The 26,601-nt window shown below is 43.7% G+C and overlaps 1 protein-coding gene across 3 annotated transcripts in view; it reads left to right on the plus strand.

Moving 5' to 3' along the window:
• Positions 1 to 7,380: 7,380 nt before the first annotated feature.
• mzt2b (mitotic spindle organizing protein 2B) overlaps positions 7,381 to 26,601 on the plus strand; it is a 42,330-nt gene continuing 23,109 nt past the window's right edge. Inside the window, exons 1-3 of one of the 3 annotated variants that reach the window (XM_072497990.1) lie at positions 7,381 to 7,493; positions 16,636 to 16,851; positions 18,866 to 19,014. In XM_072497990.1, the coding sequence (XP_072354091.1) occupies positions 16,670 to 16,851; positions 18,866 to 19,014 (331 nt within the window). In that variant the 5' untranslated portion in view covers positions 7,381 to 7,493; positions 16,636 to 16,669. Of the gene's footprint in view, positions 7,622 to 16,635; positions 16,852 to 18,865; positions 19,015 to 26,601 lie in introns of all 3 variants that reach the window. The other 2 variants (XM_072497989.1, XM_072497991.1) reach the window with 2 other exon arrangements.

Genomic DNA, 26,601 nt, shown 5'->3' on the forward strand with positions numbered 1-26,601 from the left:
TTTCAGGTATATGCAAGTGAGGGCGTTTGTGAGGCGGCAGGTGAGGAAATTCCCGCTGCTCCCGGCTCAGGACAGGGTGATTTTGGGTGTATGGGTTGGAGAAGGCAGGGTTTCGGCGATCTACCAGGAGCTGAAAGAAGAGGAGGAGGCCGCAGTAGAGGAGTTAAAGGGCAAGTGGGAGGAGGAGCTTGGGGAGGAGATAGATGAGAGTCTGTGGGCTGATGACCTGAGTAGGGTTAATTCTTCCTCCTCTTGCGCCAGGCTCAGCCTAATACAATTCAAGGTTATTCACCGAGCGCATATGACAGGGGGGAGGTTGAGTAGGTTCTTTGGGGTGGAGGATAGATGTGGGAGGTGCTCAGGAAGCCCGGCGAATCACGTCCACATGTTCTGGTCGTGCCCGGCACTGGATGGGTTTTGGAGGGGTTTCACGAGGACTATGTCCAAGGTGGTGAAAGTCCAGGTCAGGCCAAGTTGGGAGTTGGCACTATTTGGGGTAACGGACGAGCCGGGAGTGTAGGAGGCGAAAGAGGCCGGTATCCTGGCCTTTGCGTCCCTGGTAGCCCGGCGGAGGATCTTGCTATTATGGAAGGACACGAAGCCCCCCAGTGTGGAAGCCTGGATAAATGACATGGCAGGTTTCATTAAGCTGGAGAGGATAAAGTTTGCCTTACGAGGGTCTGTGCAGGGGTTTTTCAGGCGGTGGCAACCGTTCCTAGACTATCTCGCGGAGCGTTAGGAGGAGGTCAGCAGCAGCAGCAACCCAAGGGTGGGGGGGGAGGAGGGGGGGGGGGGGTCTCTTTCGGGGGGGGGAATTCGGGTGGGTGGGGGGTGGTCTTCCCTACGGGTATCTTTGAATGTCATATGGGGGGTTTACTGTATACGGGCAAACCCATTGTAAAAGTTTTGAATAATTTTTGACTGTTGTGTTTGCATTTCTTTCTTTTTGTTATTGGGTGGGGGGGGGGGGTTGTTAAAAATTTTGTTGGAAAATTTAAATCAACACATTTTTTTTTTTAAAAAGGGTCGCGAGGCCGCAGACAGTAAGGGGAGGTATAGGGCAGTCGAATTTAAAGGTCAGGCTTTGCAAATGGCATTGGAAGTCCAGCCCCAGGAGGGTAGCCGCGCAGAGGTGCGGCAGGACGTACAGGCGGAAATTGTCGGAATTCCTGCCTTGGACAGTGAGGTTCGCTAGGCAGAACCCCTTTATCTCCACCGAGTGTGACCCGGAGGCCAGGGACACACATGGGTTTACAGGGTGGGTTACAAGTGAACAGCGCCTTACCGTGTCGGGGTGAACAAAGCTTTCCGTGCTCCCAGAGTCAATCAGGCAAGACGTCTCGTGGCCGTTGATGAAGACCGTCGTTGTAGCTGTGGCGAGTGTCCGCGGTCGACTTTGGTCCAGTGTCACCGAGGCCAGATGAAGCAGTTGTGAGTTCTGATCGGGCAGCGTGTAGTCGGCCGTGCTGGGGGCCTGGGGCCCCATCCAAGATGGCGTCACCCATGGGTCGCACATGGTGTCCAGAGATGAACAAGATGGCGACGGCGATCGACAAAATGGCGGCGCCCACCCGTCGAGCGTGGTGTCTGGGGGGCAAGATGGCTGTGCCCGTGGGTCGCACGTGGCCCTTGGATAGGGGGGGTGGCGGTGAGCGCTGGCCGGTCGGGGCCTGAAGGGGATGTTGCCGCGGCGGTCCAGAGTCGCTGGAGACCGCGGCCACGGCACGGGCCTGGCAGACCCCCACAAAGTGGCCCTTCTTGCCGCACCCTTTGCAGGCGGTGGTGCGGGCGGGGATGATTTGCCTGCCCACAGAAGAAACAGCGGGGCCCGGCGGCGTTAGCGGGCCGTCTCGTAGCGCAGGCCTGCGGGGTCAGGGGGAAGGTCTGTGGGGCTGCCGCTGCGGGGTGCCATGCAGCCCAGGGGGCCGCCGTGCGGTCGGGCGCATAGGACTGCATGTTTTTGTAGGCAACGTCCATGGACCCTGCCAGGGCCCGTGCCTCTCTAAGTCCCAGGGTGTCCTTTTCTAGGAGTCTTCGGCGGATATCTGAGGAGCTCATACCTGCTACTAAAGCATCCCTGATTAAAAGTTCCGTGTGCTCGCTCCCCGAAACTTGCGGGCAGCCACAGTTTCGGCCCAGCACCAGTAGCGCCCGGTAGAAATCTTCCAACATTTCCCCAGGGCTTTGCCGTCTAGTTGCAAGCAGGTGACGTGCGTCGACCTGATTTACAGGGCGGATATAATGTCCTTCTAACAGTTCGATCGCGGCATCGTAGTTCTCCACCTCCTCGATAAGGGTGTAGATCCCAGGGCTGACCCTTGAGCGCAGGAGATGCATTTACTGTCCTTCTGATGGGGTGCCTCCGGCCGTCTCGAGGTAGCCTTTAAAGCACGCCAGTCAGTGTTTAAATATTGCAGCCGAGTTCTCCGCGTGGGGGCTGAGTTGAAGGCACTCCGGTTTGATTCGGAGATCCATCCTTCCAGCTTAAGTCAAGTAGATTAAATTGATGCGCGATCAATTACACTCAAGACGAAGTGATTTCATAACTGAAGGCTTTAATCTACTTTAATCCCCAGCAGCGTCGGTACAGAAAGTGAAGGCTGCTGGGACAGCACCGTTTCTTATCAGGCGGAGCTACGTAACAACAGCCAATGGTAACCTCCTGGGTCTAACCAATGGTCATCAGCCTCTTAGGTACAACAATACCTGGTACTACCACAGGGCAGAAGCCCTGACCAGAGTAAACACGACCGCAACATGCGCCAGGCTCAGCTTGATCCAGTTTAAGGTGGTGCACCGTGGTCACATATGACGGTGGCCCGGATGACTAAATTCTTCGGGCTGGAGGACAAGTGTGCTAGATGCGCCGGAGGGCCAGCTAACCATGTTCTGGTCGTGCCCTAAACTCGGGGGGTATTGGCCGGGATTCGCAGATGTCATGTCCCAGGTGTTGAAAACTGGGGTGGTAATGAGCCCGGAGGTGGCAATCTTTGGAGTTTCGGAGAAGCCGGGAGTCCAGGAAGAGAGGGAGGCCGATGTTCTGGCCTTTGCTTCCCTGGTAGCCCGGCGGCGAATACTGTTAGTATGGAGGGACTCAAAGCCCCCAAGGGCTGAGGTATGGCTATCGGACATGGCGAGCTTTCTTGGCCTAGAGAAAGTCAAGTTCACCTTGAGAGGTTCGCTACTAGGGTTTGCCCGAAGGTGGCGCCATTTATTGACTTCTTCGCAGAGGAGTCAGTATGGGGGGGGGCGGGGGATGCTAGGGTAGAGTAGAGTAGAGTAGGGGGATATTGAGGCAGATCCATGTGGGGGATGCTCGGGTAGAGTAGAGTAGAGTAGGGGGATATTGAGGCAGGTCCATGTGGGGGATGCTAGGGTAGAGTAGAGTAGAGTAGGGGGATATTGAGGCAGGTCCATGTGTGAACAGAGCCGTGGTTTGCATTATGTTTAATGTGGAATTTGTGTCTTGACTTCTTTTTTTGTTTGTACTGTACAATGTCATTTTTCCTATATGCCTAAAATACCTCAATAAAATTGTTTGTTAAAAAAAAAAAGTTGTCCCTGGACTGGGCATCAAAACTCCGAAACATCAATTCTCGAGCGGGAGCCCTCCAACGTGTGGCTTCCTCCTACCTGCCGCCACCGGAAGTCGTTTCTTTGTTGATTAATGGTTAGTGTGATATTTGGCATGTTAAGTAGTTGATTTTCAACTCTTTGTTATTATTGACCCTTTAATAAACAAAATATTTATGGGGTAACTAATTGTCCCCAGCCAATAGGATCCGGGCAGATTATAACAGGAGTAGCACCCGCAGGATACTCACGCAGATACGCGGAAAAACTGCAAAGTCCACCAAAGGCCAGAATTGAACCTGTGTCTCTGACGCTGTGAGGCAGCAGTGCTACCCACTGTGTCACCATGCCGCCAAATCATGATCATAGCTGATCATCTAAATCAATATCTTGTTCCCACATTCCCCCCCATATCCTTTGGTGCCTTTCACCCCAAGAACTATCCCTTTAAAAAAAAAACATTTCATTCTCCTTTTCACATTTTGTCCCAAATTTACACCCACCAACAATAAACAATAATCAGTAACAAATATGTCATTCCCCATATCAATAACAACGATCCTATCCTCCCACCAAACCCCAAACATTAGCCCGCATATTCACACAAACAAATGACAAAAAGGAATTAGGGATCACCCATAGTCGCCATTAACACACACCGCCCCCCTCCCCCCAACCCTCCCACCCACCTCCCCCAGCTAACGGTCGATGTTATCCAGTTCTTGAAAGTGCATAATGAACAATGCCCATGAATTGTAGAACCCCTCCGTCCTTCCCCTCAGTTCAAACATAACCTTCTCAAGAGTCAAGAATTCCAACAAGTCCCCCCGCCACACCAGGGCACAGGTGGAGAGGTTGCTCTCCAACCATCAGGATCCGCCTTCGGGCGATCAACGAGGTGACAGCTACAACATCTGCCTCCGCACCCGTTTCCAACCCTGGCTGGTCCGACACCCCGAATATACACTCCCGGGGGCCTGGGTCCAGTTTCACATGCACCACTTTAGAAATTACCCTAAAAATCTCCTTCCAGTAATCCTTTTGGACAGGACCAAAACATATGAACGTGATTAGCGACCCCCCCCCCCCCCCCCGCAACGTTCACACACATCTTCTACTCCTTCAAAGAATTGGCTCATCCTCGGCTACGTGAGGTGTGCTCTGTATACCACCTTCAATCAGTCCCAACCTCGTGCACAAGGTGGAGGCATTCACTCTCCGGAGCACCTCACATCGGAACCCCTCCTCCATATTCTCTCCCAACTCTTCCTCCCACTTTGCTTTGATCCCTTCCAGAGGTGCCTTCTGTAGCAGCACCTTTCTAACTCTGGCCACCTTCCTTCCCCATATATATGAAGTAATCCTTTCTTCAATCTCTCTGAAAAAAGCCTTTGGCAGGTAAATCGGCAGGCATTGAAAAATAAACAGAAATCATGGCAACACGTTCATTTTAACCGCCTGTACCCGACCCGCCAGTGACAGAGGGAGACCATCCCACCTTGCCAGATCAGCTTTCACTCTCCCCACCCAACTAGAAATGTTGTACCTGCGGAGCCCCCGCCACTCCCGGGCAACCTGAACCCCCAGGTACCTAAAGTGAGTCCCTGCCCTACGGAATGGCAGGCCCCCCCACCCCTGCCCCGACCTCCGGCCGAGACACCACACTTGTCTAGATTTAGTTTGTACCCCGAGAAAGACCCAACACTCGAAGCAGCTCCAATATTCCCCCTATCGACACACTCGGTTCCGACACGTATAACAGCAAGTCATCGACATACAAGGACACCCTATGGTCTATCCCCCGCCCCCGCACTATTCCTTTCCATACCCCCAAACCTCTTAATGCGATGGCCAACAGCTGAATTGTGAGTGCAAACAGCAGGGGGGACATAGGACATCCCTACCTAGTCCCACGGTGGAGACAAAAGTATCTCGAGCTGATGTTGTTTGTGCGGTCTCTCGCCCTCGGCTCCTTATATAGAAGCTTTACCCAGTTCACAAATCTTGGTCCAATCCCAGACCGCTCCAGAACTGCCATCAGGTACCCCCATTCTATCCGGTCAAACGCCTTCTCAGCGTCCAATGCCTCTGTTTCCTTCCCCTCCGCCGGTGCCATATCGACGGTCAATACCCTTCTAACGTTTGAAAAGAGCTGCCTCCCTCTCACGAACCCCATCTGATCTTCACCTACGGGAGGCACTCCTCCAGCCTACCCGCCAGTACCTTCGCCAATACTTTTGCGTCCACATTCAAAAATGATATGGGCCTATAGGACCCACACTCCATCGGATCCTTATCTTTTTTTAGCAACAGGGAAATCAATGCCTGCCCCAAGGTTTGTGGCAAAACCCCCTTCCCTATCACCTCTTCAAACATAACCCACCATCAGGAGTGCCAGTTTATCCTTGAATTTTTTAATAATATTCCACCGGAAATCCATCCGGCCCTGCCACCTTCCCCTCCTGCATCCTTCCAATCGCATCTTTTATCTCCTGCTCCACTATCACTCCTTCTAATGTACCCCTGTCCCGCTCCCCTAACCTCAGGTACTCCAACCCATCTAGAAATCCCTGCATCTCCCAGTCTCCCCCAGGTGGCTCTGACCTGTACAACCTCTCATAAAATTCCTCAAAGACGTTGTTAATCAGATCGGGAGCCACCACCAACTTCCCTGCCCTATCTCTCACCTGAACAATTTCCCTTACCGCTGCCTCCCTCCGGAGCTGACCTGCTAACATCCGTCCGCCTTATCTCCATGTTCGTAAACTGCACCACTTGTTCGTCTCAGTTGGTGCACCACCTTCCTGGTAGATAGTCGGTCAAAGCTCGCCTGTAGTTCCTTCCTCTTTTCCAACTTCGCTGGGTCCCCATCTTCTGCACAACTCCTATCTACCTCCAACATCTCATCTATTACCCTCTGCCGCTCCAACCGCTCCTCTTTGTCCACCCTGGTCTTAAACAAAATCACCTCACCCCTCACCACCGCCTTTAGAGCCTCCCAGACAACTGCCTTTGACACCTCACCCGTACAGTTGAAACCTACATATTCCTTAATTACCGTTTCAATTTTGTCACAGAACCCTTGGTCCCCCAAAAGTCCCACATCTAATTTCCACCCCGGCCTCTGCGCTACCCCCTTCTCCAGTACCATATCCACCCAATGCGGAGCATGATCTGACACTGCAATCGCCAAGTATTCCGACCTCTTAACCCCAGCCAGCAAAGCCTTCCCCACCACGAAAAAGTAGATCCACGAGCACCCCAAGAACTATATCTAATTCTTTTTTGAAAACAATAATGTTTTGGGGTCAACTACATTCTGTGATAGCGAATTCCACAGGCTCACCACTCTCTGGGTTGAGATATCTCTTCATCTCAGTCCTAAATATTCTACCCCTTATCCTGAGATTGTAACCCCTGGTTATGGACTCCTCCGTGATTGGGGACATCCTTCCTTGGCTGGTCCTGTTAGGAGTTAATAGATATCTATGAGATTCCTCCCCCCATCTGAACTCCAGTGAATAAAATCCCAAGCAACTCAATTTCTCCCTGTACATCATCAGCCGTACGACCCCAGGAATCGATCTGGTTAAACCTTCGCGGCGCTCTCTCCATAGCCAAGAGCATCCTTCCTCAGATAAGAAGACCAAAACTGCACCCAACATTGCAGGTGTGGTCTTACCAAGGCAGCCAAGAGGGTTGTGTTGCTGTACGTCTCTCACACTTTTACAAAGAGAGCGAAGTAAGTGCTTTGCAATCCTCCCTCGGTCAGAGGCGCTGTTGCCGTTTCTGCGTCTTGCCCTCGCTCAGGCGCGGAGAGCTCCGCCCCCAGGACCGTTTGTGCGAGGCCGCAGTTCCTAGTCGGTGGGAGCGGAGGAGGTGCACGGCTGGCCAGTTGTTAGGGGCGGGGGAGGAAGCTGGTAAATAACCGGGAGGAAAGCTGCCGAGAAAGCGGGAGCCGCAACAGACTCGGGACCAGGAGCGCTGGTAGCTGTGGTCGCCCATGTCCGCTATCCGGCGCGACATTACCGATTCAGCGCAAATGCCTGTAAATATAAATTACCTCGCCCTGCTTTCCAACAACGAGAGAAGTTAGGCCTCGAAGATGTCCCTTGTTCACCCGTTCTTGAAATTACATATTTATCTTGGGTTAAAATAGGTCCCCAACTCCGATCGACGATTACTTCAATGTCTCTCCACACAGGCTGCCACTGCACCTGCTGAGTATTTGTACTATTTAGTTCTCTAACATGTAAGCCAGTTGGCTTTAAATCTCCCCCCTCCCCCAAATCTCTACACATTTGGCTGCAATTGGTGTATATCAATGTGTAACTGCAGGAATGGCAGGTTCTTGCCCCGTTGAGAGACAAAAACCATGTCCTCTGAATTGGATCTCAATCACTGGCCAAGTGGTGAAAGAGTATTATCCCACTGGAGAACTCATTTAGCAGTGCAGGAACAGAAAAATGCCCTTCAGCCCTCCATGTCTGTTCACTGGGTTGTGGCTAATGTGCATCTCTACCTCATTTACCTGCCTTTGCCTTGTATACTCTCCTTATTTAACAGAAATCTCTCAACTCATTCAGTTGATGCAGCATTCTCAGCCTGCTGGGGGAAGGGAGTTTTTAATGCTCTTTGTGCGGGAGAAAGTTATTTTTTAATTTACCTCTGAGTTTCCTAACGCTAATTTAACATCATAACCCAGTTCTGAATTTTGCCACCAGTGGAACTAAAGTTGTGTAAATGGAGTTAAGATGTAGGTCAATCATTACCATTTCTGTCTGATGGAATTCCTTTATTATCGTAAACACCTCAAATAGATCACCTGATAACTTACGGAATTCCTTTTTTAAAAAAAATAAATTTACAGTACCCAATTTTTTTTTTTCGAATTAAGGGACAATTTAGCATGGCCAATCCACCTACCCTGCACATCTTTGGGTTGTGGGGGTGAGACCCACTTTAGAGATCTACCATGTGGTTCAAGTGCAGTCTCACATATACTTTAAAACTCGGTAGAAATATGAGTTACACTTCTCGGATGCGAAGTAAGAATCTTTTATTGCCTCTACTGATTACAATTTGATTGGATTTGTTTATTGTCACGTGTACCGAGGTACAGTGAAAAGTATTTTTCTGCGAGCAGCTCAACAGATCATTAAGTACATGAGAAAAGGGAATAAAAGAAAATACATAATAGGGCAACACAACATATACAATGTCACATAAGCACTGACATCGGATGAAGCATATAGGGTGGAGTGTTAATGAGGTCAATTGAGAGAAACTTATATCTATTCTCAATAAAGCCTTGCCAGCAAAAGACTTAAAGAAAACTAATTTATAAAACAATTTTAACTTTCAAAAATAATACAGAAATGGTTTCTTCTTAAGGCAAAGACAGCTTGCGCAGACTTCAAGAGTTTTAGAAGGGAAAATATGAAAATAAGGATAGTGAATAGTCAAGTAAAAGTATAGATTGATCCGGATGGAAAATGGCTTCCCAAACTTTGATGTTTAAGGAGAATGTTATTAGTCAAACTCCATCTGTCCCTACCCCGACAATGTGCTGATTGGCTTGGATGGGTTTCAAATAAATTTGGTTGGATGGTTAGTTGTCAATCATCAGTGTGCAACATATATTTGGATATGTTGCATTTGTAGATTTTGTTGGAATGTGATATATCCTCTTGATCAATTCTAGTTTTTGCTGGTTTATTACTGACTGTGCTTCTACCTGAATTCTGAACAATGGTGTAGTCATGGCGACCTTGGGTATGCTGCATAGCTTTTGCTATTTAAAACAATGGTCAGTTTATGATATCAGTAAAAATGTTCCATAAGCTCTAGCTAGTTTCTTTGAATGTTTCAGATCCTGTGTTTTGCCACTGCAAATTCTGTAAGCTGTGAATTTGTAATCTAAATTATGCTTGAAGTTATATGATGAAATCCTTTTTAAAATGGATTTTAAACTGGGCTTTAGTTTTTACATTTAAATGGCTAAATCAATTACCCTTTTACCTATTAGAAATGGACAGTTTCCTTCAATCCACCCTTTGATAAATCGAAAGATTAGGTGAGATATATCATAATAAAACAAAAAGAAAGGAGAAATGCGATAGGATAGGTAAAAGCACGAAGAGGAAGTCATTCACATTGTCTGATGATAATCTTCAGCAATAGAGTGGGCAAGCTTTCCATTTCAAGCATTACGGCAAAAATTAATAAATATCTTTTAAAAATTATTATTATACAACAACAATTAATCAATTAATTGAATTTGATTCTACTGATTCGGTATTAATCTTTTAGCAATACATTCATAATACAATCAAATAATTGATAGATTAGTAACAGTTCAACAGTAATATTGTAGTTCTATTTCATCTAATGGTGGTGCAGTGGGGTTAGTGTGAATCATTCTGATTGTTGGGCCTTTGCATTTAGTGAATAGTTGGCTAATGCATTTGATCACCAGGAATGTCAAGTAAATGATGAATCCTGCTACACAGAAGAAAAAGATTATTCTTACTGTGGACATTCCTGTGGGTCCCAACCACCCGCAAAGTTACTCACCGATAGAGGTATCTGAGGGTGTGTCAAGCTTTCTGACTTTTTGAATGTGTGCTGCCAGATCTTTAACTTCTTTTTGAATTATCTGGAATACCAGTGCAACACTCCGCACCGATCAGGGCGCAGGTGCCACCTTTTTCGGCGTGCACATAATCAAGTGCCATTCGATTTTGTAGTGCCACAGTTTGACTTGCTTGCATTTCGTCTCAGATTTTATCTCGGGCAGTGGTGGTATAATCAGCTACATCTTGTATGATGGTTGTGATTTTATTTAATTCGTTGACTACCCTTATTTCCCAATAAAAAGGAATAATTTTAACATAGATTGTGTCTCGTGCACTGAGGGCATGTTTATTTCTCTGAGCGGGTATTCCTGATAGAGAAGGGAGATGAGGGAAAAATTGATAAATTGCTTAAAACATTGATATTCTGATTAAAAATTGATATCATGATTACATAATTAGTAAGCGATCAATAATAATTTCATGTATACGAAAAATGATTATACAGCAAAATAACTGAAGTTGAGTATATGATTTAGTAATAATTGGTAAAATGGCCATCAAAATTGATTATGTAACTCAGTAATAAAATTATTAATAATAATTCACAAAAAATGAATAATGCAGTAAATAATAGTTCAATAGAAACTTTTAATTTTGATGTTATTGGCTAGTGCTGCATATGAATTAATATGAACCATGTGGATTGGTGGGGCACTATGGGTAGACATGCATTAGCCAAAGTATCTGATCAGCAACATTATTACGTAACTGATAAGTCCAAATATGCAAAATAGGAAAAGTCCCTGAATGATAATTCCTGTGCCACCCAACCATCTGGAAAGCCAACCCCAAAGAGTGTGATCAAAGGGTTGGTCAAGTCTTTTTTTTAAACTTTGTATTGGATGTGTACTGCCAAGTCTTTGACATCTTCTGGATTATACACAAAAGCCTGTTGAAAGGGTTATATATATCAGTCAAATGGACTGGGAGTAAAAGTTGGATTTCTGCCAAATTCATACTTATCAACTGTCTTCAGAACTGTGTGTTCTGAAACATAGATTTGCTTTTAATCAGTTTTTAAAAAAACAGCTTCCACATTGTCTGAAGTTTTAATTTTCAAGCCAATTTTAAACATTTATTTTAAAATATCAAACACAACTTATTGAATATATTGGATTGGATTGGATTTGTTTATTGTCACGTGTACTGAGGTACAGTGAAAAGTATTTTTCTGCGAGCAGCTCAACAGATCATTAAGTACATGAGAAGAAAAGGGAATAAAAGAAAATACATAATAGAGCAACACAACATATACAATATAACTACAAAAGCACTGGCATCGGATGAAGCATACAGGGTGTAGTGTTAATGAAATCAGTCCATAAGAGGGTCATTTAGGAGTCTGGTGACAGTGGGGAAGAAGCTGTTTTTGAGTCTGTTCGTGCGTGTTCTCAGACTTCTGTTTCTCCTGCCCGATGGAAGAAGTTGGAAGAGTGAGTAAGCCGGGTGGGAGGGATCTTTGATTATACTGCCCGCTTTCCCCAGGCAACGGGAGGTGTAGATGGAGTCAATGGATGGGAGGCAGGTTTGTGTGATGGACTGGGCGGTGTTCACGGCTCTCTGAAGTTTCTTGCGGTCCTGTGCTGAGCAGTTGCCATACCAGGCTGTGATGCAGCCTGATAGGATGCTTTCTATGGTGCATCTGTAAAAGTTGGTAAGAGTCAATGTGGACATGCCGAATTTCCTTAGTTTCCTGAGGAAGTATAGGCGCTGTTGTGCTTTCTTGGTGGTAGCATCGACGTGGGTGGACCAGGACAGATTTTTGGAGATGTGCACCCCTAGGAATTTGAAACTGCTAACCATCTCCACCTCGGCCCCGTTGATGCTGACAGGGGTGTGTACAGTACTTTGCTTCCTGAAGTCAATTACCAGCTCTTTAGTTTTGCTGGCATTGAGGGAGAAATTGTTGTCGCTACACCACTCCACTAGGTTCTCTATCTCCCTCCTGTATTCGGACTCATCGTTATTCGAGATCCGGCCCACTATGGTCGTATCGTCAGCAAACTTGTAGATGGACTTGGAACCAAGTTTTGCCACGCAGTCGTGTGTGTACAGGGAGTAGAGTAGGGGGCTAAGTACGGTGTTGAGGACTATTGTGGAGGAGGTGTTGTTGTTCATTCTTACTGATTGTGGTCTGTTGGTCAGAAAATCGAGGATCCAGTACTGAACGCACGTATGACTGAATCAATCTTGTGCTGAATTAACTTGGTTTTCTGTAGATGAATTCGCCGGCTCTGTTAAAGAAAGCACAGCTAACAAGATTTGTTAATTTTTTTACAATAATTAATAAGTATCATTCAAAATAATGACAGTTTTTCTTTCTCAAGTTAACCGTTCTTGGCAACAAGTTATTGTGTTACGTAGCTTCCGGCCTTTTGGTGATACATGACTTAGGGCGTACCCCTGTAGCCAGGAGGCGGGTCTTCATCGTAGGAGTCCAATTTGTAATCATGAAATCTGAAATTTGCAAAATGGCTGTCTTCAACATAAGGAAGGAATTTCATATCTTTTCTGGAATTCTTTTTCGGAGTGAGTACAGGGGTCGCATTTGTTGTTAACGGAGGAGGAGAAGCAACGATTGACTGCTATTTTTAGCAGTTGCTGTTCGGACTGGGACTGAGGTCTGGGTAGGATCAAATTTAAAGCTGCTGACAGTTCTGATCTTAAACCAGTGACAAAATGGGTTTTAGATGATAGATCTTTTAAATGGTTTAAAACCCAGGCTGTTGTCTCTATCACTTCAACTCCAAGCTGTTTGGTGCTTAATGGGTTAAGTTGTATTACGCTTTGTTTGCCACTAGGCTCGTTGTTCAACCGAACAGGCTTTTCTTGTTGAACAATCTCACAGTCTATCAAAGCTGCCATGAGAGGCTTTTGGATCGGGGCCAGCAGCATTTCTTGGTCGGTTTCCGAGTAAGATAACGGTTTGTTCTGGGGAAAAAGGGTCCTTCAACCCGGAACGGACAGATAGCCCATTTGGCCAGACTCCCCTGTGGAACTCCGATCAGTGTATTCATTGTTTTCATGTCAGTAGCAGCTTGCAATAATGCAGGATCTGATCTAGATACCGCTGGTACAGCTTGGGTGTTAGCTCAAAACATTTCAACACTTGCTGTTGGTGGAGCTGTTTGCTTTGGAGAATTGAGCTGAGGTTTTAAAGACAAATTTGAAGGCTTTTGAGGCGTTAATTTGTCTGTCGGTAATTTGTTATGACATTTCATGGTGTCCATGTCACTTTCCAAAATACATTTTTCCTCAAGTACCTGGCAATTTTGACTTTTAAGACCATACTTTTCTGATATTACTGTTGAAGTTTGGATTCTGAGTGAGTATTTCTCTTTTGGAGTTAATCAATTTGTAATAGTAATAGCTGAGTTCTGCATTTTGAGTCAGCCAATAGTGTTTCAGTTTGATCAGATTTCTCGAGCTTAGATTTTGCTGCCACTAGTTTTTCTTTGGCAGTTTTAAGTTCGCAATTGTGTTTTGTGTTTGTGACTGTTTCTTGCTGCTTATGGAGCTGTGCCATAACTGCAAAAGCCCATTTCATACGTTTCTTTTTGGTCAATCGTGTGGTTTTTCCCCACATTATTTTGATGTCATCAAGGGACAACTGTCCTTTAGGGATGTCATATTTTGATTCAATTCTCGTAGCTACTTTAGACAATCCAAAAGTCTATAAATTGAAGATCTAAGGTCTCCCAATATATCGTCAACAGAGACATCTGGTACAGCGCGACCTCCCCTTGAAGTTGTGGGAAGTTGTTCTCTACCTTTTGAAGGAACAAGGTCTATTTTAGGACTTTTGTCCGCCATAAATCCAGCCTTAAACCCAATTTTTTGGTCGCAAACAATTTGTGTAATTTGAAGATTACCCGACCACAACTATTCAGTCAGCTGTGTTTTATTTAGTTATACGGCCTGCACCCGATTGAATAACTCTTTCTTAAAAAAGGTCCTTTCTTAAGGGGTAGAAGCACTTTAATTGGGTCTAGCAGTTTTTTGGATAGATGTCTTTGGGTCTTCTGGGCTTCCATTAACGATCTTCGGTCTTCCGATGTCCTCCGAATCCCTCCGATCGTCTCCGACTCGTTCCGATGTTTTTGAACTCTCTCCGATCGTCGACTCGGTGCTCCTCCCCTTTTGCCGAACTATGTCAATTGTAGGAGTCTACCGTGCGGTTCAAGTGTAGTCTCGTATACACTTCAAAACTCAGTAGAATTGAAGTTACATTTCTTGATGCAAAATAAGAATCTTCTATTGCCTCCACTGATTACAATTGAGAGAAAATTATATCTATTCTCAATAAAGCCTTGCCAGCAAAAGACTTAAAGAGAAGTAATTTATAAAACAATTTTAACTTTCAAAAATAATACAGAAATGGTTTCTTGCTTAAGGCAAAGACAACCTGCGCAGACTTCAAGAGTTTTAGAAGGGAAAATATGAAAATAAGGATAGCGAATAGTCAAGTAAAAGTAGAGATTGATCCGGATGGAAAATGGCTTCCCAAACTTCGATGTTTAAGGAGAATGTTATCAGTCGAACTCCATCTGTCCCTACCCCTGCAATGTGCTGATTGGCTTGGATGGGTTTCAAATACATTTGGTTGGATGGTTAGTTGTCAATCATCAATGTGCAACATATATTCGGATATGTGCATTTGTAGATTTTTGTGTGTGTTGGAATGTGATCTATCCTCTTAATTCTAGTTTTTGCTGGTTTATTGCTAACTGTGCTTCTATCTGAATTCTGAACAAAGGTGTGTTCATGTAGTCATGGCGACCTTGGGTATGCTGCATAGCTTTTGCTATTTAAAACAATGGTCAGTTTATGATATCAGTAAAATGTTGCATAAGCTCTAGCTAGTTTCTTTGAATGTTTCAGATCCTGTGTTTTGCCACTGCAAATTCTGTAAGCTGTGAATTTGTAATCTAAATTATGCTTGAAGTTATATGATGAAATCCTTTTTAAAATGGATTTTAAACTGGGCTTTAGTTTTTACATTTAAATGGCTAAATCAATTACCCTTTTACCTATTAGAAATGGACAGTTTCCTTCACCCACCCAGACACTGGGAGAAGAGTATGTGCAAACTGCACACAGACAGTGACCCAGGGCCAGGATCGAACCTGGGTCCTCCGCGCCTTCGGGAGCAGTGCTAACTACTGCGCCACCGTGCTGCCCCAATTTACTGAATTCCAGGGAGCGGAGCACAAGTCAAGTTTATGGAACCTGTTTTCATAATTTAACAATTTAAGCCCTGGCATTGTCCCCAACCTCTTATAGCAGAAAGATATGTAAATAAATGATCTTTCCTATCAAATGTGATATTCAATGTGACTACAGATAAGTAAACACGAGTTAAATTCATGTGGCACTGACATTATGCCTAGACTCAATGCTTATACAATAATAAAAACAGAAAATACTGCAAATACTCAGGTCAGACCACATCTTTCAAGAAAGAATGAGAGTTAATGTTTCAATTTGATGCCTTTTTGTCAGAACTGTGAAATGTAACTGTTTCTCTACATGTGCTGCCTGACCTGCGTATTTTCAGCATTTTCTATTTTTACTTCAGGTTTCCAGCACCTGTGATATTTTATTAATGCAGTAATGGTGGAATTCATAATGCAAAGTTAAATCTTGACTTGCTTGGTGTAATCTTCTTTAATAAGCTTCCTACTAAACCATGTTGGTTTCATTTGGTGCTTCTACTTGGGAAAAACCAGGGTCACTGTAGAGGTACTGCAAGGCATCTTATGTCAGAGGGAGAAGAATTATGTGAGCATGCCATTGGTACCTCCGAATAGCTATTTCTAGAGGTTATTGGTTGCAACCCAGAAGAACACTTATCCTAAAATTCTAGGTAAGGAAACAGACTTTCATAGAGTCAAAGAATTTACAGTGCAGAAGGAGGCCATTCGGCCCATTGAGTCTGCACCGGCCCTTGGAAAGAGAACCCTACTTAAGCCCACGCCTCCACCCTATCCCCGTAACCCCACCCTATCTTTTGGACGCTGAGGGGCAATTTAGCATGGCCAATCCACCTTACCTGCAAACATTGGACTGTGGGAGGAAAGCAGACCACCTGGAGGGAACCCACGTAGACACGTGGAGAAAGTGTGAACTCCACACAGACAGTCACCTGAAGCCGGAATTGAACCCGGGTTCCTGGAGCTGTGAGGCAGCAGTGCTAACCACTGTGCCACCACGCTGCCACGTTTAGGATAGGATAATTGGACACATCAAATTAATGGAGAACTTCCCTGAATATATAAACATTAAAAAAATAGCAGCAGGTTATGCCACATTTAGGTTTTTGATAATTTAGTATGCATACTCACTATGTAAATGCCTCCCCTGCTTGTTTGAGGCATGGGATACAGATGCAGAGCATCTTCTCATATGCCTTGTTACTTATTAGATTTCAGTTTGAGGGACTGTTCCAGTGATAACTGATGGCTGTACCACAGCAGATTGGGAGTTCCGCCCTAGAAGCCCAGCAGACCCTCCTGGCCACGGTCAGTGGAAATGTACAGAAGTATACAGGCAAGAAGAAGAAGATCCTCAGTGCAGAAGAGCTGGAGCTGTATGAACTCTCACAAGCTGCTGGTATTGTCATGGACCAGGAAGTGTTCAAGTAAGTCTTAAAGTAACACAAAGATGATAAATAAGACTTAAAGGTACTTGAAATTAAAATGGATAATGCTGGAATGGTTTCTTTTCAGAAATCGATCAACTACTATGCATTTTTAACAAAATACGACTAACCTTTCCAACAATTTAATACTGTAGCACATGATGCTAACAGCCAATGTAAAGGTTAAATATCCAGCCAATAAAGGAATTCATTTTCAGAAGTAATGTTCATTTGGGTGACAATGATGCTAAGATGCTGAACTTGCAGATTTTGATCTTTACTTCCAGAACCAGTTTGTAGTGAGCATGCAATCAGTAAAATGATCAAAAACTGATATCTGCTACCTATGTTTATGTTGTCAGCCATGGCTCAGTGGTAGCACTCTCATCTCTGAATCACAATATTTTGGGTTGAAGTTCCTCTTCATAGTTTGAGCACATAGCCTAGATTGACACTTCATTTTATTAATGGGGCACAGTAAGCCCTATATGCATGCTCCACCATTCAGTTAGATCATAACTGATATACTTCCTGCCTTGGTTCTGTAATCCATTAATACCCTTGTTTAACAAAAAATCCTGATCAACCACAGTTCTGAAATGTTCAATTGATCTAGATTCCGTTACTTTTTCAGGGAGAGAATTTCAACTTTCCATTATCATTTGAGCAAAGAAATGCTTCTTGACTTCGCCCTGAACAACCTATCTCTAACATGAAGGTTGTGCTCCTTTGTGCTCGACTCTTCCATCAGAAGAAATACTTTTCCTCCATCTATTTTAGCTTTTAGTTAGCCTAATTAAATTCAATTAGGTCATCCCTTACTCTTTGAAGGAATACAATCTAATTTATTCCAACAGTGGGGATGCTGCACTGTCAGATGCTGTCTTTTGGAAGAGACAATGTACCGATGCTGGATCTGTGCTCCCACGTGGATGTAAAAGACCTCAATGAGCAGTGTACCGGGCTCATTATCACATTGCTGTTTGTGGGACTTTGCTGCATGCCAATTGGCCATTAAGCATTTTGAGACTACTGAAGTCATGAAAGCAGCTATAAAAATACAAATTATTTTCTCTTTCCCTCCGTGTTATGTTATGCCTTCCAGAGCTGCGATTCACCTGACTCATCCAGCTTCCATCGCTATTTCAGAATGAATTGGGCTACTTGTGACATGTTCCCTTTTCAATCAACGCTCTAATTTATTGCAGTGATTTAGAGTATCTTCTAATTCTCCCCCCCTCCCTTTTTTTCCTTTTTGAACACTATGATTGTCCTTGTTCGTTTCTGATGGAGGTCTATACTTTAAATGTTAGCCTGTCTTTTCACAAAGGCTGACTGGTTTGTATTTTTTCGGCAATACTTTTCACCGTTTATTTTTTTTTGGTCAAATGGGCGTTTGGCATGCACTGAAACTGTCTGCAAACGAAATTTCTAAGAAATAAATGTAGTTTTTGTTTGCCTGGATCTGGAGTGCTTTATCTCTCCTTAAGGACACTCTACACATTTGAACTCATTATTTGTTGTGCTGGACAATAACTCCTAAATGTAGGGGTCATGTTACTTAAATTGCATTTACTTCTGTTGTTTTCATGTTTTGTAATTTTCTCCTGATTCAGCACAAAGATAAATATCTCTCCCATAGATTTTGCTTCAGGATTTATGAAATACAACATAGATCTTGGTTTGTGTTCTTTCATAATTTGTCTTTCCCTAATTACACCAGATTGAGTTCTCTCAACCTGTCTAACAGACCAATGGCTTAAACCCTCAAACCACTCGCCTTGCATTTTGGCATGTCATTGTCTTTTATAACAGCACAGCAATCTTAATCACTTTTGCGAGAATGTATGTTACTTTGTTTCCAGTGTTCCACTCTAAACTGCAGTGTTCATATTTGTAATATTCCTTCAGATGAGATATTTAAGCTAGGAATAATTGATTTTGTTACCATCATCTATCGAGTGCTAGCAAGATCAGGACCCTCTAATGGCTGTTCCTGTTTCTTGCCTGTCAGGATAATCGTAGATCTGTTGAAGATGAACGTAGCTCCATTGGCAGTATTCCAGATGTTAAAAGCCATGTGTGCAGGACACCGACTGGCTGAGATGTCATCAACTGAGACACCGTCCACAATGACACAGAGCAACCTGGCGGACTCCAGAGGTGAGATACCAACTGCAGACAAGTGAACTTAATGGCCCAAAGCAATTACTGTTACTGTACAGCGTACCTTGAGTTCCTCATCTCCCAAATCCCATTATTCATCTACAGAATGTATGCTCCACAGCGGTGCTGGGTAAACATTTTAAAATTATGGACTTCTCAAACCGCAGCTTCATCCCTCCCACACTGCAGAGTATATTTCAAAGCTCAGCAGATTGAAAGTATTTTCACAGTTGAAATGTTGAATTTAAAACTGTTTCAGCGGGACTTATCCACTTGGCACCTAACTTTGCTGCAGTAAATTTACAGTTCAAATCCTGTAATAAGCTCAGTTTATTTTTCATTCTATATTGTAAGTAGACCTAGCTCATGATGCCAAGAGTTCCAATTCTGTCACTGGGCAGGGTTCTAGGGTTTAATTCTGAGTGTGCGAAATATAGTGTTTGACCTCTCTGTGACACTTCACATAGCCAGTTCCTGATCTAAACCATGGTACCAAGGAAATGGTCCTCCCTGGAGATAGGGAAGCACAGGTGGAGTTTGTGTTGCCTCAAAACTGGTCAGCTGCAGGTCTCAATGGTCAGAATGAAACCGTCGGCAGAGGACTATAAGCACACCCCCTACCTTCTACCCAACCAAAGAATGGCATGTGAAAGATAAAATAAATGCAAATTTGAAAATACCCTGCTTCTCTTTAAGAACTTTTCCATGTATGGTGCTTCTCTTCAGTCATTCCAGAATGGCCGTTGAAAGTACACTGGGTACTCGTGATGCTAAAATAGATCATCATCCCAATTATTCATTTGAATATTTTATATGAATTCTGGGGCCCTAGCAAAAAAACATTTTCTGCTTATGAAAATGTTAGAAAATGGAAACGTAAGCCCAATGTACAGCGGAAATTGGATATAGAGTAAATCTCCTTTTACCCTGACTTAATCTGCCTTAACGTCACCCTCTGAAACAGCCATCCTGCCCCAGTTACATATGTGGAGATGCAGGCGTTGGACTGGGGTGGGCACAATAAGGAGTCTTACAACACCAGGTTAAAGTCCACCTGATGAAGGAGCTGTGCTCCGAAAGCTAGTGATCGAAACAAATCTGTTGGACTTTAACCTGGTGTTGTAAGACTTCTTACTGAGTTACATATGTGTCATTTCTATTTCCTACACCAGCTATACTTACAGTTGTGTTCCTTTGGTCTTTAAAGAAAAATTAAAATATAGTCTTGAGGAGAAGGTTAACTTTGTTTTTCTTTCCTCCTTGCAAGATCTTGATTACTGTTGGAATAATATTCATAGGCATCAGCCACCCTCTGATACATTGACTTAGGGAGAGTGTCAACAGCCAAACCTGACTGCTCTTGGCTAATATCTACCAAATTCACAGACCTTTCAAACAGGGGTAAATTAATGGCAATCAGATGCAGGAATGATGTTTCTTCTTCTCTTCCCCGCTGCCGCCCTTGCCCAAGGGTGACGAGGCTAATGGGTGTTGAGGCTAATCTTAGCACTCTTACTACTTACCTTAACCAGCTAACTCAACACACACTGGGCTTTGAACCTGCGATCTTCTGATCTCTTTGGCTCAACTGTGTTACCGAACTTTGATTTAAAAAGCAATTTCAGTGTAGGAAAACATCCCAAGGTGCTTCAATGAGGTAGAATATACCATGCAGCTTGAGTGAGTAACGCTAGGGAAGTTGGTCAAATGCAGGCCTGAATAGACAGATTTTGAGATTGCTCTGGAAGGTGGAGCAAAAGGATGGGGAGGGGTTCAGTGGAAGTGTGGAGCTGGGACAGCCAAAATCTTTGCAAATGGTAGAAAAGGAGGGAGGGGCAAATTTTCAGAATAAGGTTGAAAGGACTTGGAATGGGACATGAAGTGGAGGAGTTCACAGGTTGTACAGAGGTGAAATTATAATGATGGGAGATAGGGAGCCAATTTAGTGCGCATTGGACTGGTGAGCAAGCAGACCTTAGTGGGTGGTTAAGTCCGGCTGATAGAAATTTGGGCTAGTTAGAGTTTATGGAGCCTGTTGCTTGGGAAGGAGTTTCAGTAGTCGTTACAATCCCAGTTGATGTTACTACTGGACAGGAAGGTCCCAGAATGAAATCCTGGTTCAAAAGACCATAACTTGTACTTTTTAATAAAAATGTGGATGAACAGAGTCAGGGGATTGCTCATTAGCTTTTAACAAGAAAAATAATTATTAAACGTAAAAAGTTGGACTATAATACACTCCTTCAGCCCCACTTACCTTTACAAATGTACACAGATTTTAAGGATACCACAGGTTACAAAATATATCTTGTGCTGTAATGTTCCCAATAAACACACAGTCCCTGTAACCCAACAGGCTAACTGGTCAGACAACACCCCACTCTGAAACCAAGTGGTAGATGTCACCCAATCAGACTTCTGTGAATTTTGCCTCAAATTCCTTCAAATGCTTGTCTCACAAGTGTTTCCAAACTCCATTATCAAAAGACATGCTTTAGAATCTTCTTACAAACAATGCTTTCCCTCAGCTGTTTTCTGCAAGGTTCCACTTCCAGGATTTCCAGTTCTCCTTTCAGTATTCCTTTGTCTTGGATAGCCACATGCTTTCAAACTTTCGCACAATGCCTCCGGAATCCAGCTGCCAATTGCTTCATAGGCTGTAAAAAGATGTCACCAACCTTATGACTACTTCAGATTTCTGGTTTCTCACTAGCCAACTTCACCAGGTCTGTACTTTTCAGCTCTGTCCTTAACATCAATGAACAGTACCCTGTTCCAGTTCTTCGGTTTCTTTAACTTCAATTTCCTGGAACTCCTCTTTTTATTCCCTAGTTTCTAGAATTAATTGTCCTTAGGTTCCTCTGAAACTTGCTTTATTGCCCATTACTTAATTGTTCTGCTTCTGGCAGAGCTGAGAGAGCTGTTCTCTCACTAGTTGCTAAGCTCCCATTGCTAATGGGTTCAGTTAAACGAAAAGCACTTGGTATTTTTCCTAAAAGGTGACCTCTGGTTGCTACACAACAGCTCATTCTTTCTCCAAGCTCTCGTTTACTTTTCAGCCGGTAAACTTTCCAAGCCCAATGGAGACATCATTTAAAATGAACCCCCGTATGTACAAACACCTTTGTTTAACATGAATCTGACTAGAGTTTTACCCTTTCCAAACCAAAACACACAATTAAACTCATTTGAATCTATATCTTATTTCTAATATCCAACAATGCAACCATAGATCACTTAAAACTACCTTCGTGATATTGTGGAACTGAGGTTGGGTAAGCAGTGGGCCATGTCATTAGAAGTAAAAAGAAATTACCCTGGTGACAGTCAGGGTCTGGGCTTTGAAATGTGGCTCTGACAAAAAGGACTTTGAGTCTGAGTGGAAAGTTGAGCATAATGCGGAAGGGTATGGTGATTTTTGTTTTGGGGTAAGGGGGGAATTCTAACATGACTTTGCCATCTGAACCTTCAGGGCTAGGTTTCCTTTGGAGCTGTAAAGGTGTCAGTTTGATTCATTTTCTTTCACACTTGCGTTTTGAGTCAGAGGATTGTGGTTGAGAAACACTTCCTAAGCTGATGCACCAATACAGTACTGATGGAGTGCTGCATTGCTTGGGATACTGACCTTCAGATGAGCCATTGAAGCTCTGCTTCTTCCAATAGTTAAACTGGGTCATGGTCCTATGACACTACTTTAAGAGCAATGGGTTTCCCCACCTGTCAGTGTCAAACAATATGAGCTTCTCATTCATCTCGTTGTGACATTTTGCAGTATATGAAATGGCAACAGCGACTGTACCCCAGTAATAGATTGCCAAGTCTATTGACATATTTTACCGAGATGTATGAAAATCTGAGTTTCTTTGAAATCACAACATTTTTTGAATGGTCCTGATGTACCAAATCCTGTGGAGATCAAAATTGGGGAGATAATGATTGCCAGAAATTAAGTAGTTTAGATTATGAAGAGTTAAACTGGCACGGCATAGGTAGGTGGGGTCTTCACCCCTCTGTCAATTCAAAGTAAGCCCATCTCCCCTCGCCCCCACTAAAGAAAACGTGGAACCCTCCAGGTATGTGATGCAAACGGTTTTGCAATGTTACCGTTGGATCTTCTGGCAGATCTAAGTTAGTTTCCAAACCCATGATTGGTTTGCTAAAACTAATTGCATTTGCTTTGGGTATCTCGGACTTTGGCTTTTAGGTTATTAACATGAAATGGAAACTTAGAAAAAGAAGAAAAAAGTAAATTGGCATGGGAGTTTGAAGAGAATGGTTTGGAAGTGAGTTAATTCACCTCCTTTCTTCCTCCACTTCGTTTCTGATCAGATTGTGGCCTAAAAAACTTCTCCAAGTACAGATTTCAATGAATTTGATGCATTAAAAGCAAGACAATTTATCCACCACAATACAGAAACATTTAGTCAAATGTCTCTTAAATACCAGCTAATTGGCTACATCCTGCATTAAGAACAATACTTAGTTCAATTTTAATATCAATTGGGTTAAAAAGGCATTTAACAATGTAATTACAATCAAGTGAATCTACAGATTTGATTACAGGTTGTTATACTATTGCTATTTGTAGCAGCAAGTTAACACTTGGTGACTGGTAGCATAAATGGTGGGAACATCTCTGTAGTCACACTGGGAAGAATGGCCGTTTGTTTGCTATATTGTGACTGCGTGGAAATATCACCATTTGTACAGGAGACAAGAGGCCATCCACCTGAAACATTAACTCGGTTTCTTTCACCACAGATGCTGCCTGAGCTTTTTCAGCATCTACTGTTTTTATTTCACAATTTATAATGATGGACTTTAAATCAGTCTTAGAATCTGCCTCATGCTTTAAATGCAGAAGAAAACTATTTACAAATATATTACTTCGTCTTTTGTCTGGGTGCATTTTTGCCACGGTTAGAATAGCTTTCTGGATGGCATGCTTAAGACTGACTCAGGATTCAGACTTGCCCTGAAAGCCTTTTCCATTTGTCTGTCTATCTGTTCATACAAAATTGTTGTTAAAGAGCGGGTGTTTGGGGGGAAAGCAGGGGGGGGGGGTGCGGGAGGGAGGAGGAGGTGAGGAGAGGAGAGTCAAGTTATAGCAGAAAGGGGGAAAAATACATTTACTGTGCTGTCCTACATTAAAAAGCATTGGAATTGCAAAATTGTCACACTATTTAAAATATTAAAAACAATGGACAGTGGGAGTTATCCACTGCAGTTAACCACCAATGCAATCTATCATAGAATGACAAGCAAGTTCATAACTGTAACTCCTCAGATGCTGCCCTCCTGATCTCTGCTGAGTAGATACCTAATGCTTCCCAGAGAGACAAAATTGAATGGTTCGGGCAGCACTGTAGCACAGTGGTTAGCACAGTTGCTTCACCGCTCCAGGGTCCCAGGTACGATTCCCGGCTTGGGTCACTGTCTGTGCGGAGTCTGCACGTTCCTCATTTGCGTGGGTTTCCTCCGGGTGCTCCGGTTTCCTCTCACAGTCCAAAGATGCGCAGGTTAGGTGGATTGGCCATGCTAAATTGCCCTTAGTGTCCAGAAATGTGGGGTGGGGTTACTGGGTTCCGGGGATAGGGTGGAGGTGTGGGTGTGGGTTGGGTAGGGTGCTCATTCCAAGGGCTGGTGTAGACTCGATGGGCCGAATGGCCTCCTTCTGCACTGCAAATTCTATGATCTCCTCCATCTGGAGTGCATTTTCAGAGACCAAGTGTCAGTTTTCCTGCCAACCAGGGTACAGTACGTGACCCAGAGAGATCTAAAGAAATGGGTTGAGGAGAAAGAAGACCTTCAAGTCTAAGGCTTTCTTCACTCCCTGCCCCCCCCAAACCCCTTCCTAAAATTAGATTTGTTTTTGCCTTTAAAAAAAAATTAGATTGATAACAAGTGGCATCGGACGAAGAATCAGTTCAGGTTAAACAATCTTAACTGGGTGGAAGCAAATTCGTGGAGACTTGAACCAAGTCACTGTCTCATTATACAATGCAATAACAGTCTTGCAGTGCCCCTGGCATTGCTGAAGATCTTGGTGGTACCAGTGGACACCACATTGCTTCCTCTCCAGGCCACCTGGGTGCAGACAAGGCGGAAGAGAGGCAAGCAACCAGAGCGACCCTCTCCCGCCCTCAAGTTCCTTGAATTGTTGCTTTAGCGAGAAGATTATATTTCCGGAGATAAAACTTTTAACCTTGACTAGTCCTGCCAAAGATGTACTTTAAACAAAATATTACTTTGTTTGTTGTCTCCTTGAAGGTTACTAGTACTATTTTGACAATGTTCAAGCAAGTTTCCTTTGCCAGTATGTCCACGTTAATTGCTGTTTCCACTATGTATTTTAAAATCTAGGTTTTCACTTAATGTCTTGTGACCTCTGCTAGAAAGTACATGCATGTAAAGGCCAAGTAATAAAAGAACTAAACTCGAATGATGATGCTAGGGGTCGGCTTGCCAGTCAGACTTGCATGGATAGTTAGGTTAGGTTCCTGAGAGCTGCCACATTGAACTGCACCCTCTTGCGCTCACAAAGCAGAAATATATTGGCTGCCCTTGTGGCATAACCTTTCGTCAAACTAGTATTTCTAAGACAATACTTAGACTAAATATTTAAAAATACACAATTTTTATACCAAATTCTTATTGCACAGATCAGAGGGTGTGAAGCATAACTAATCAGTTCATTGGAGCAGAATGCCACATCAGTAGCTCGAGTTCTTTTAGCTCTATGAATGCGCTGCCGATGGAAGGACATACACTGTTTCTTCTCATATAGTGAGCAAAGAGCCTTTCTAATGAAAAACAAATACGATTCTGAATGGATGATTGACATTTTGGGGATGATTACCCACCCAATCAGATTGACTTTTAAAAGCATTAAATCACAGTACAATTAACAATGTATTTTAGAGGATTTCTGTTTAACCGGTGACAAAACCAATTTGTGGAATGAAGGGATGTGAGTGGAGCTATACTATAATGGAGACTTGGCCTGACACATTTCTAAAGGATAGTTAAATTACTCTGAGCTTTCCACCAACTGAGCCCTTGCTAATAATCCAATGAAGTCTAGCTCTTTGTTTCCAGTCTTCTGGTATTCTGTGCAAGTTGGGAGGGGAGGTGGAGCATCTTGCTGCTTGTGTTTGTCTTTTGTCGTCTCTTTCTCCCCCCCGCCCCCTCACTGCCACAAACCCCTCCCGTTCTCTTGCTTTCTCTGAACAGCTTGAGGTAAGACACAATCTCCATTGGGGCAATAGTGATGTCTGGAATGTTATACAGTAGCTCTGCACTGAAATATGCTTTCAAATCCTTCTTACTGAGGAACAGATATTATTGCAACGTACAATCTTATTTTTAAGAGGGAAGCTAATTTATGTATGCTGGGGGTGTTTTAGTGCATCATCTGGAGAACATTAGTATTAAATATTTTCTCATCGCAGCTTGGTGATGTAATGCATTCTGCAACATGATGTGTGTTGTTTTAAATTTCACTTGCATAGATCCATTTTAGGTACCTATTTGTAATGTGCTCTCAGGGACCTCATTAAAAATTCATTCCAACTATGAGGAGGA

Source organism: Scyliorhinus torazame, chromosome 1 (genome assembly GCF_047496885.1).
Source record: "Scyliorhinus torazame isolate Kashiwa2021f chromosome 1, sScyTor2.1, whole genome shotgun sequence".
In the NCBI taxonomy this organism is placed as follows: Eukaryota; Metazoa; Chordata; class Chondrichthyes; order Carcharhiniformes; family Scyliorhinidae; genus Scyliorhinus; species Scyliorhinus torazame.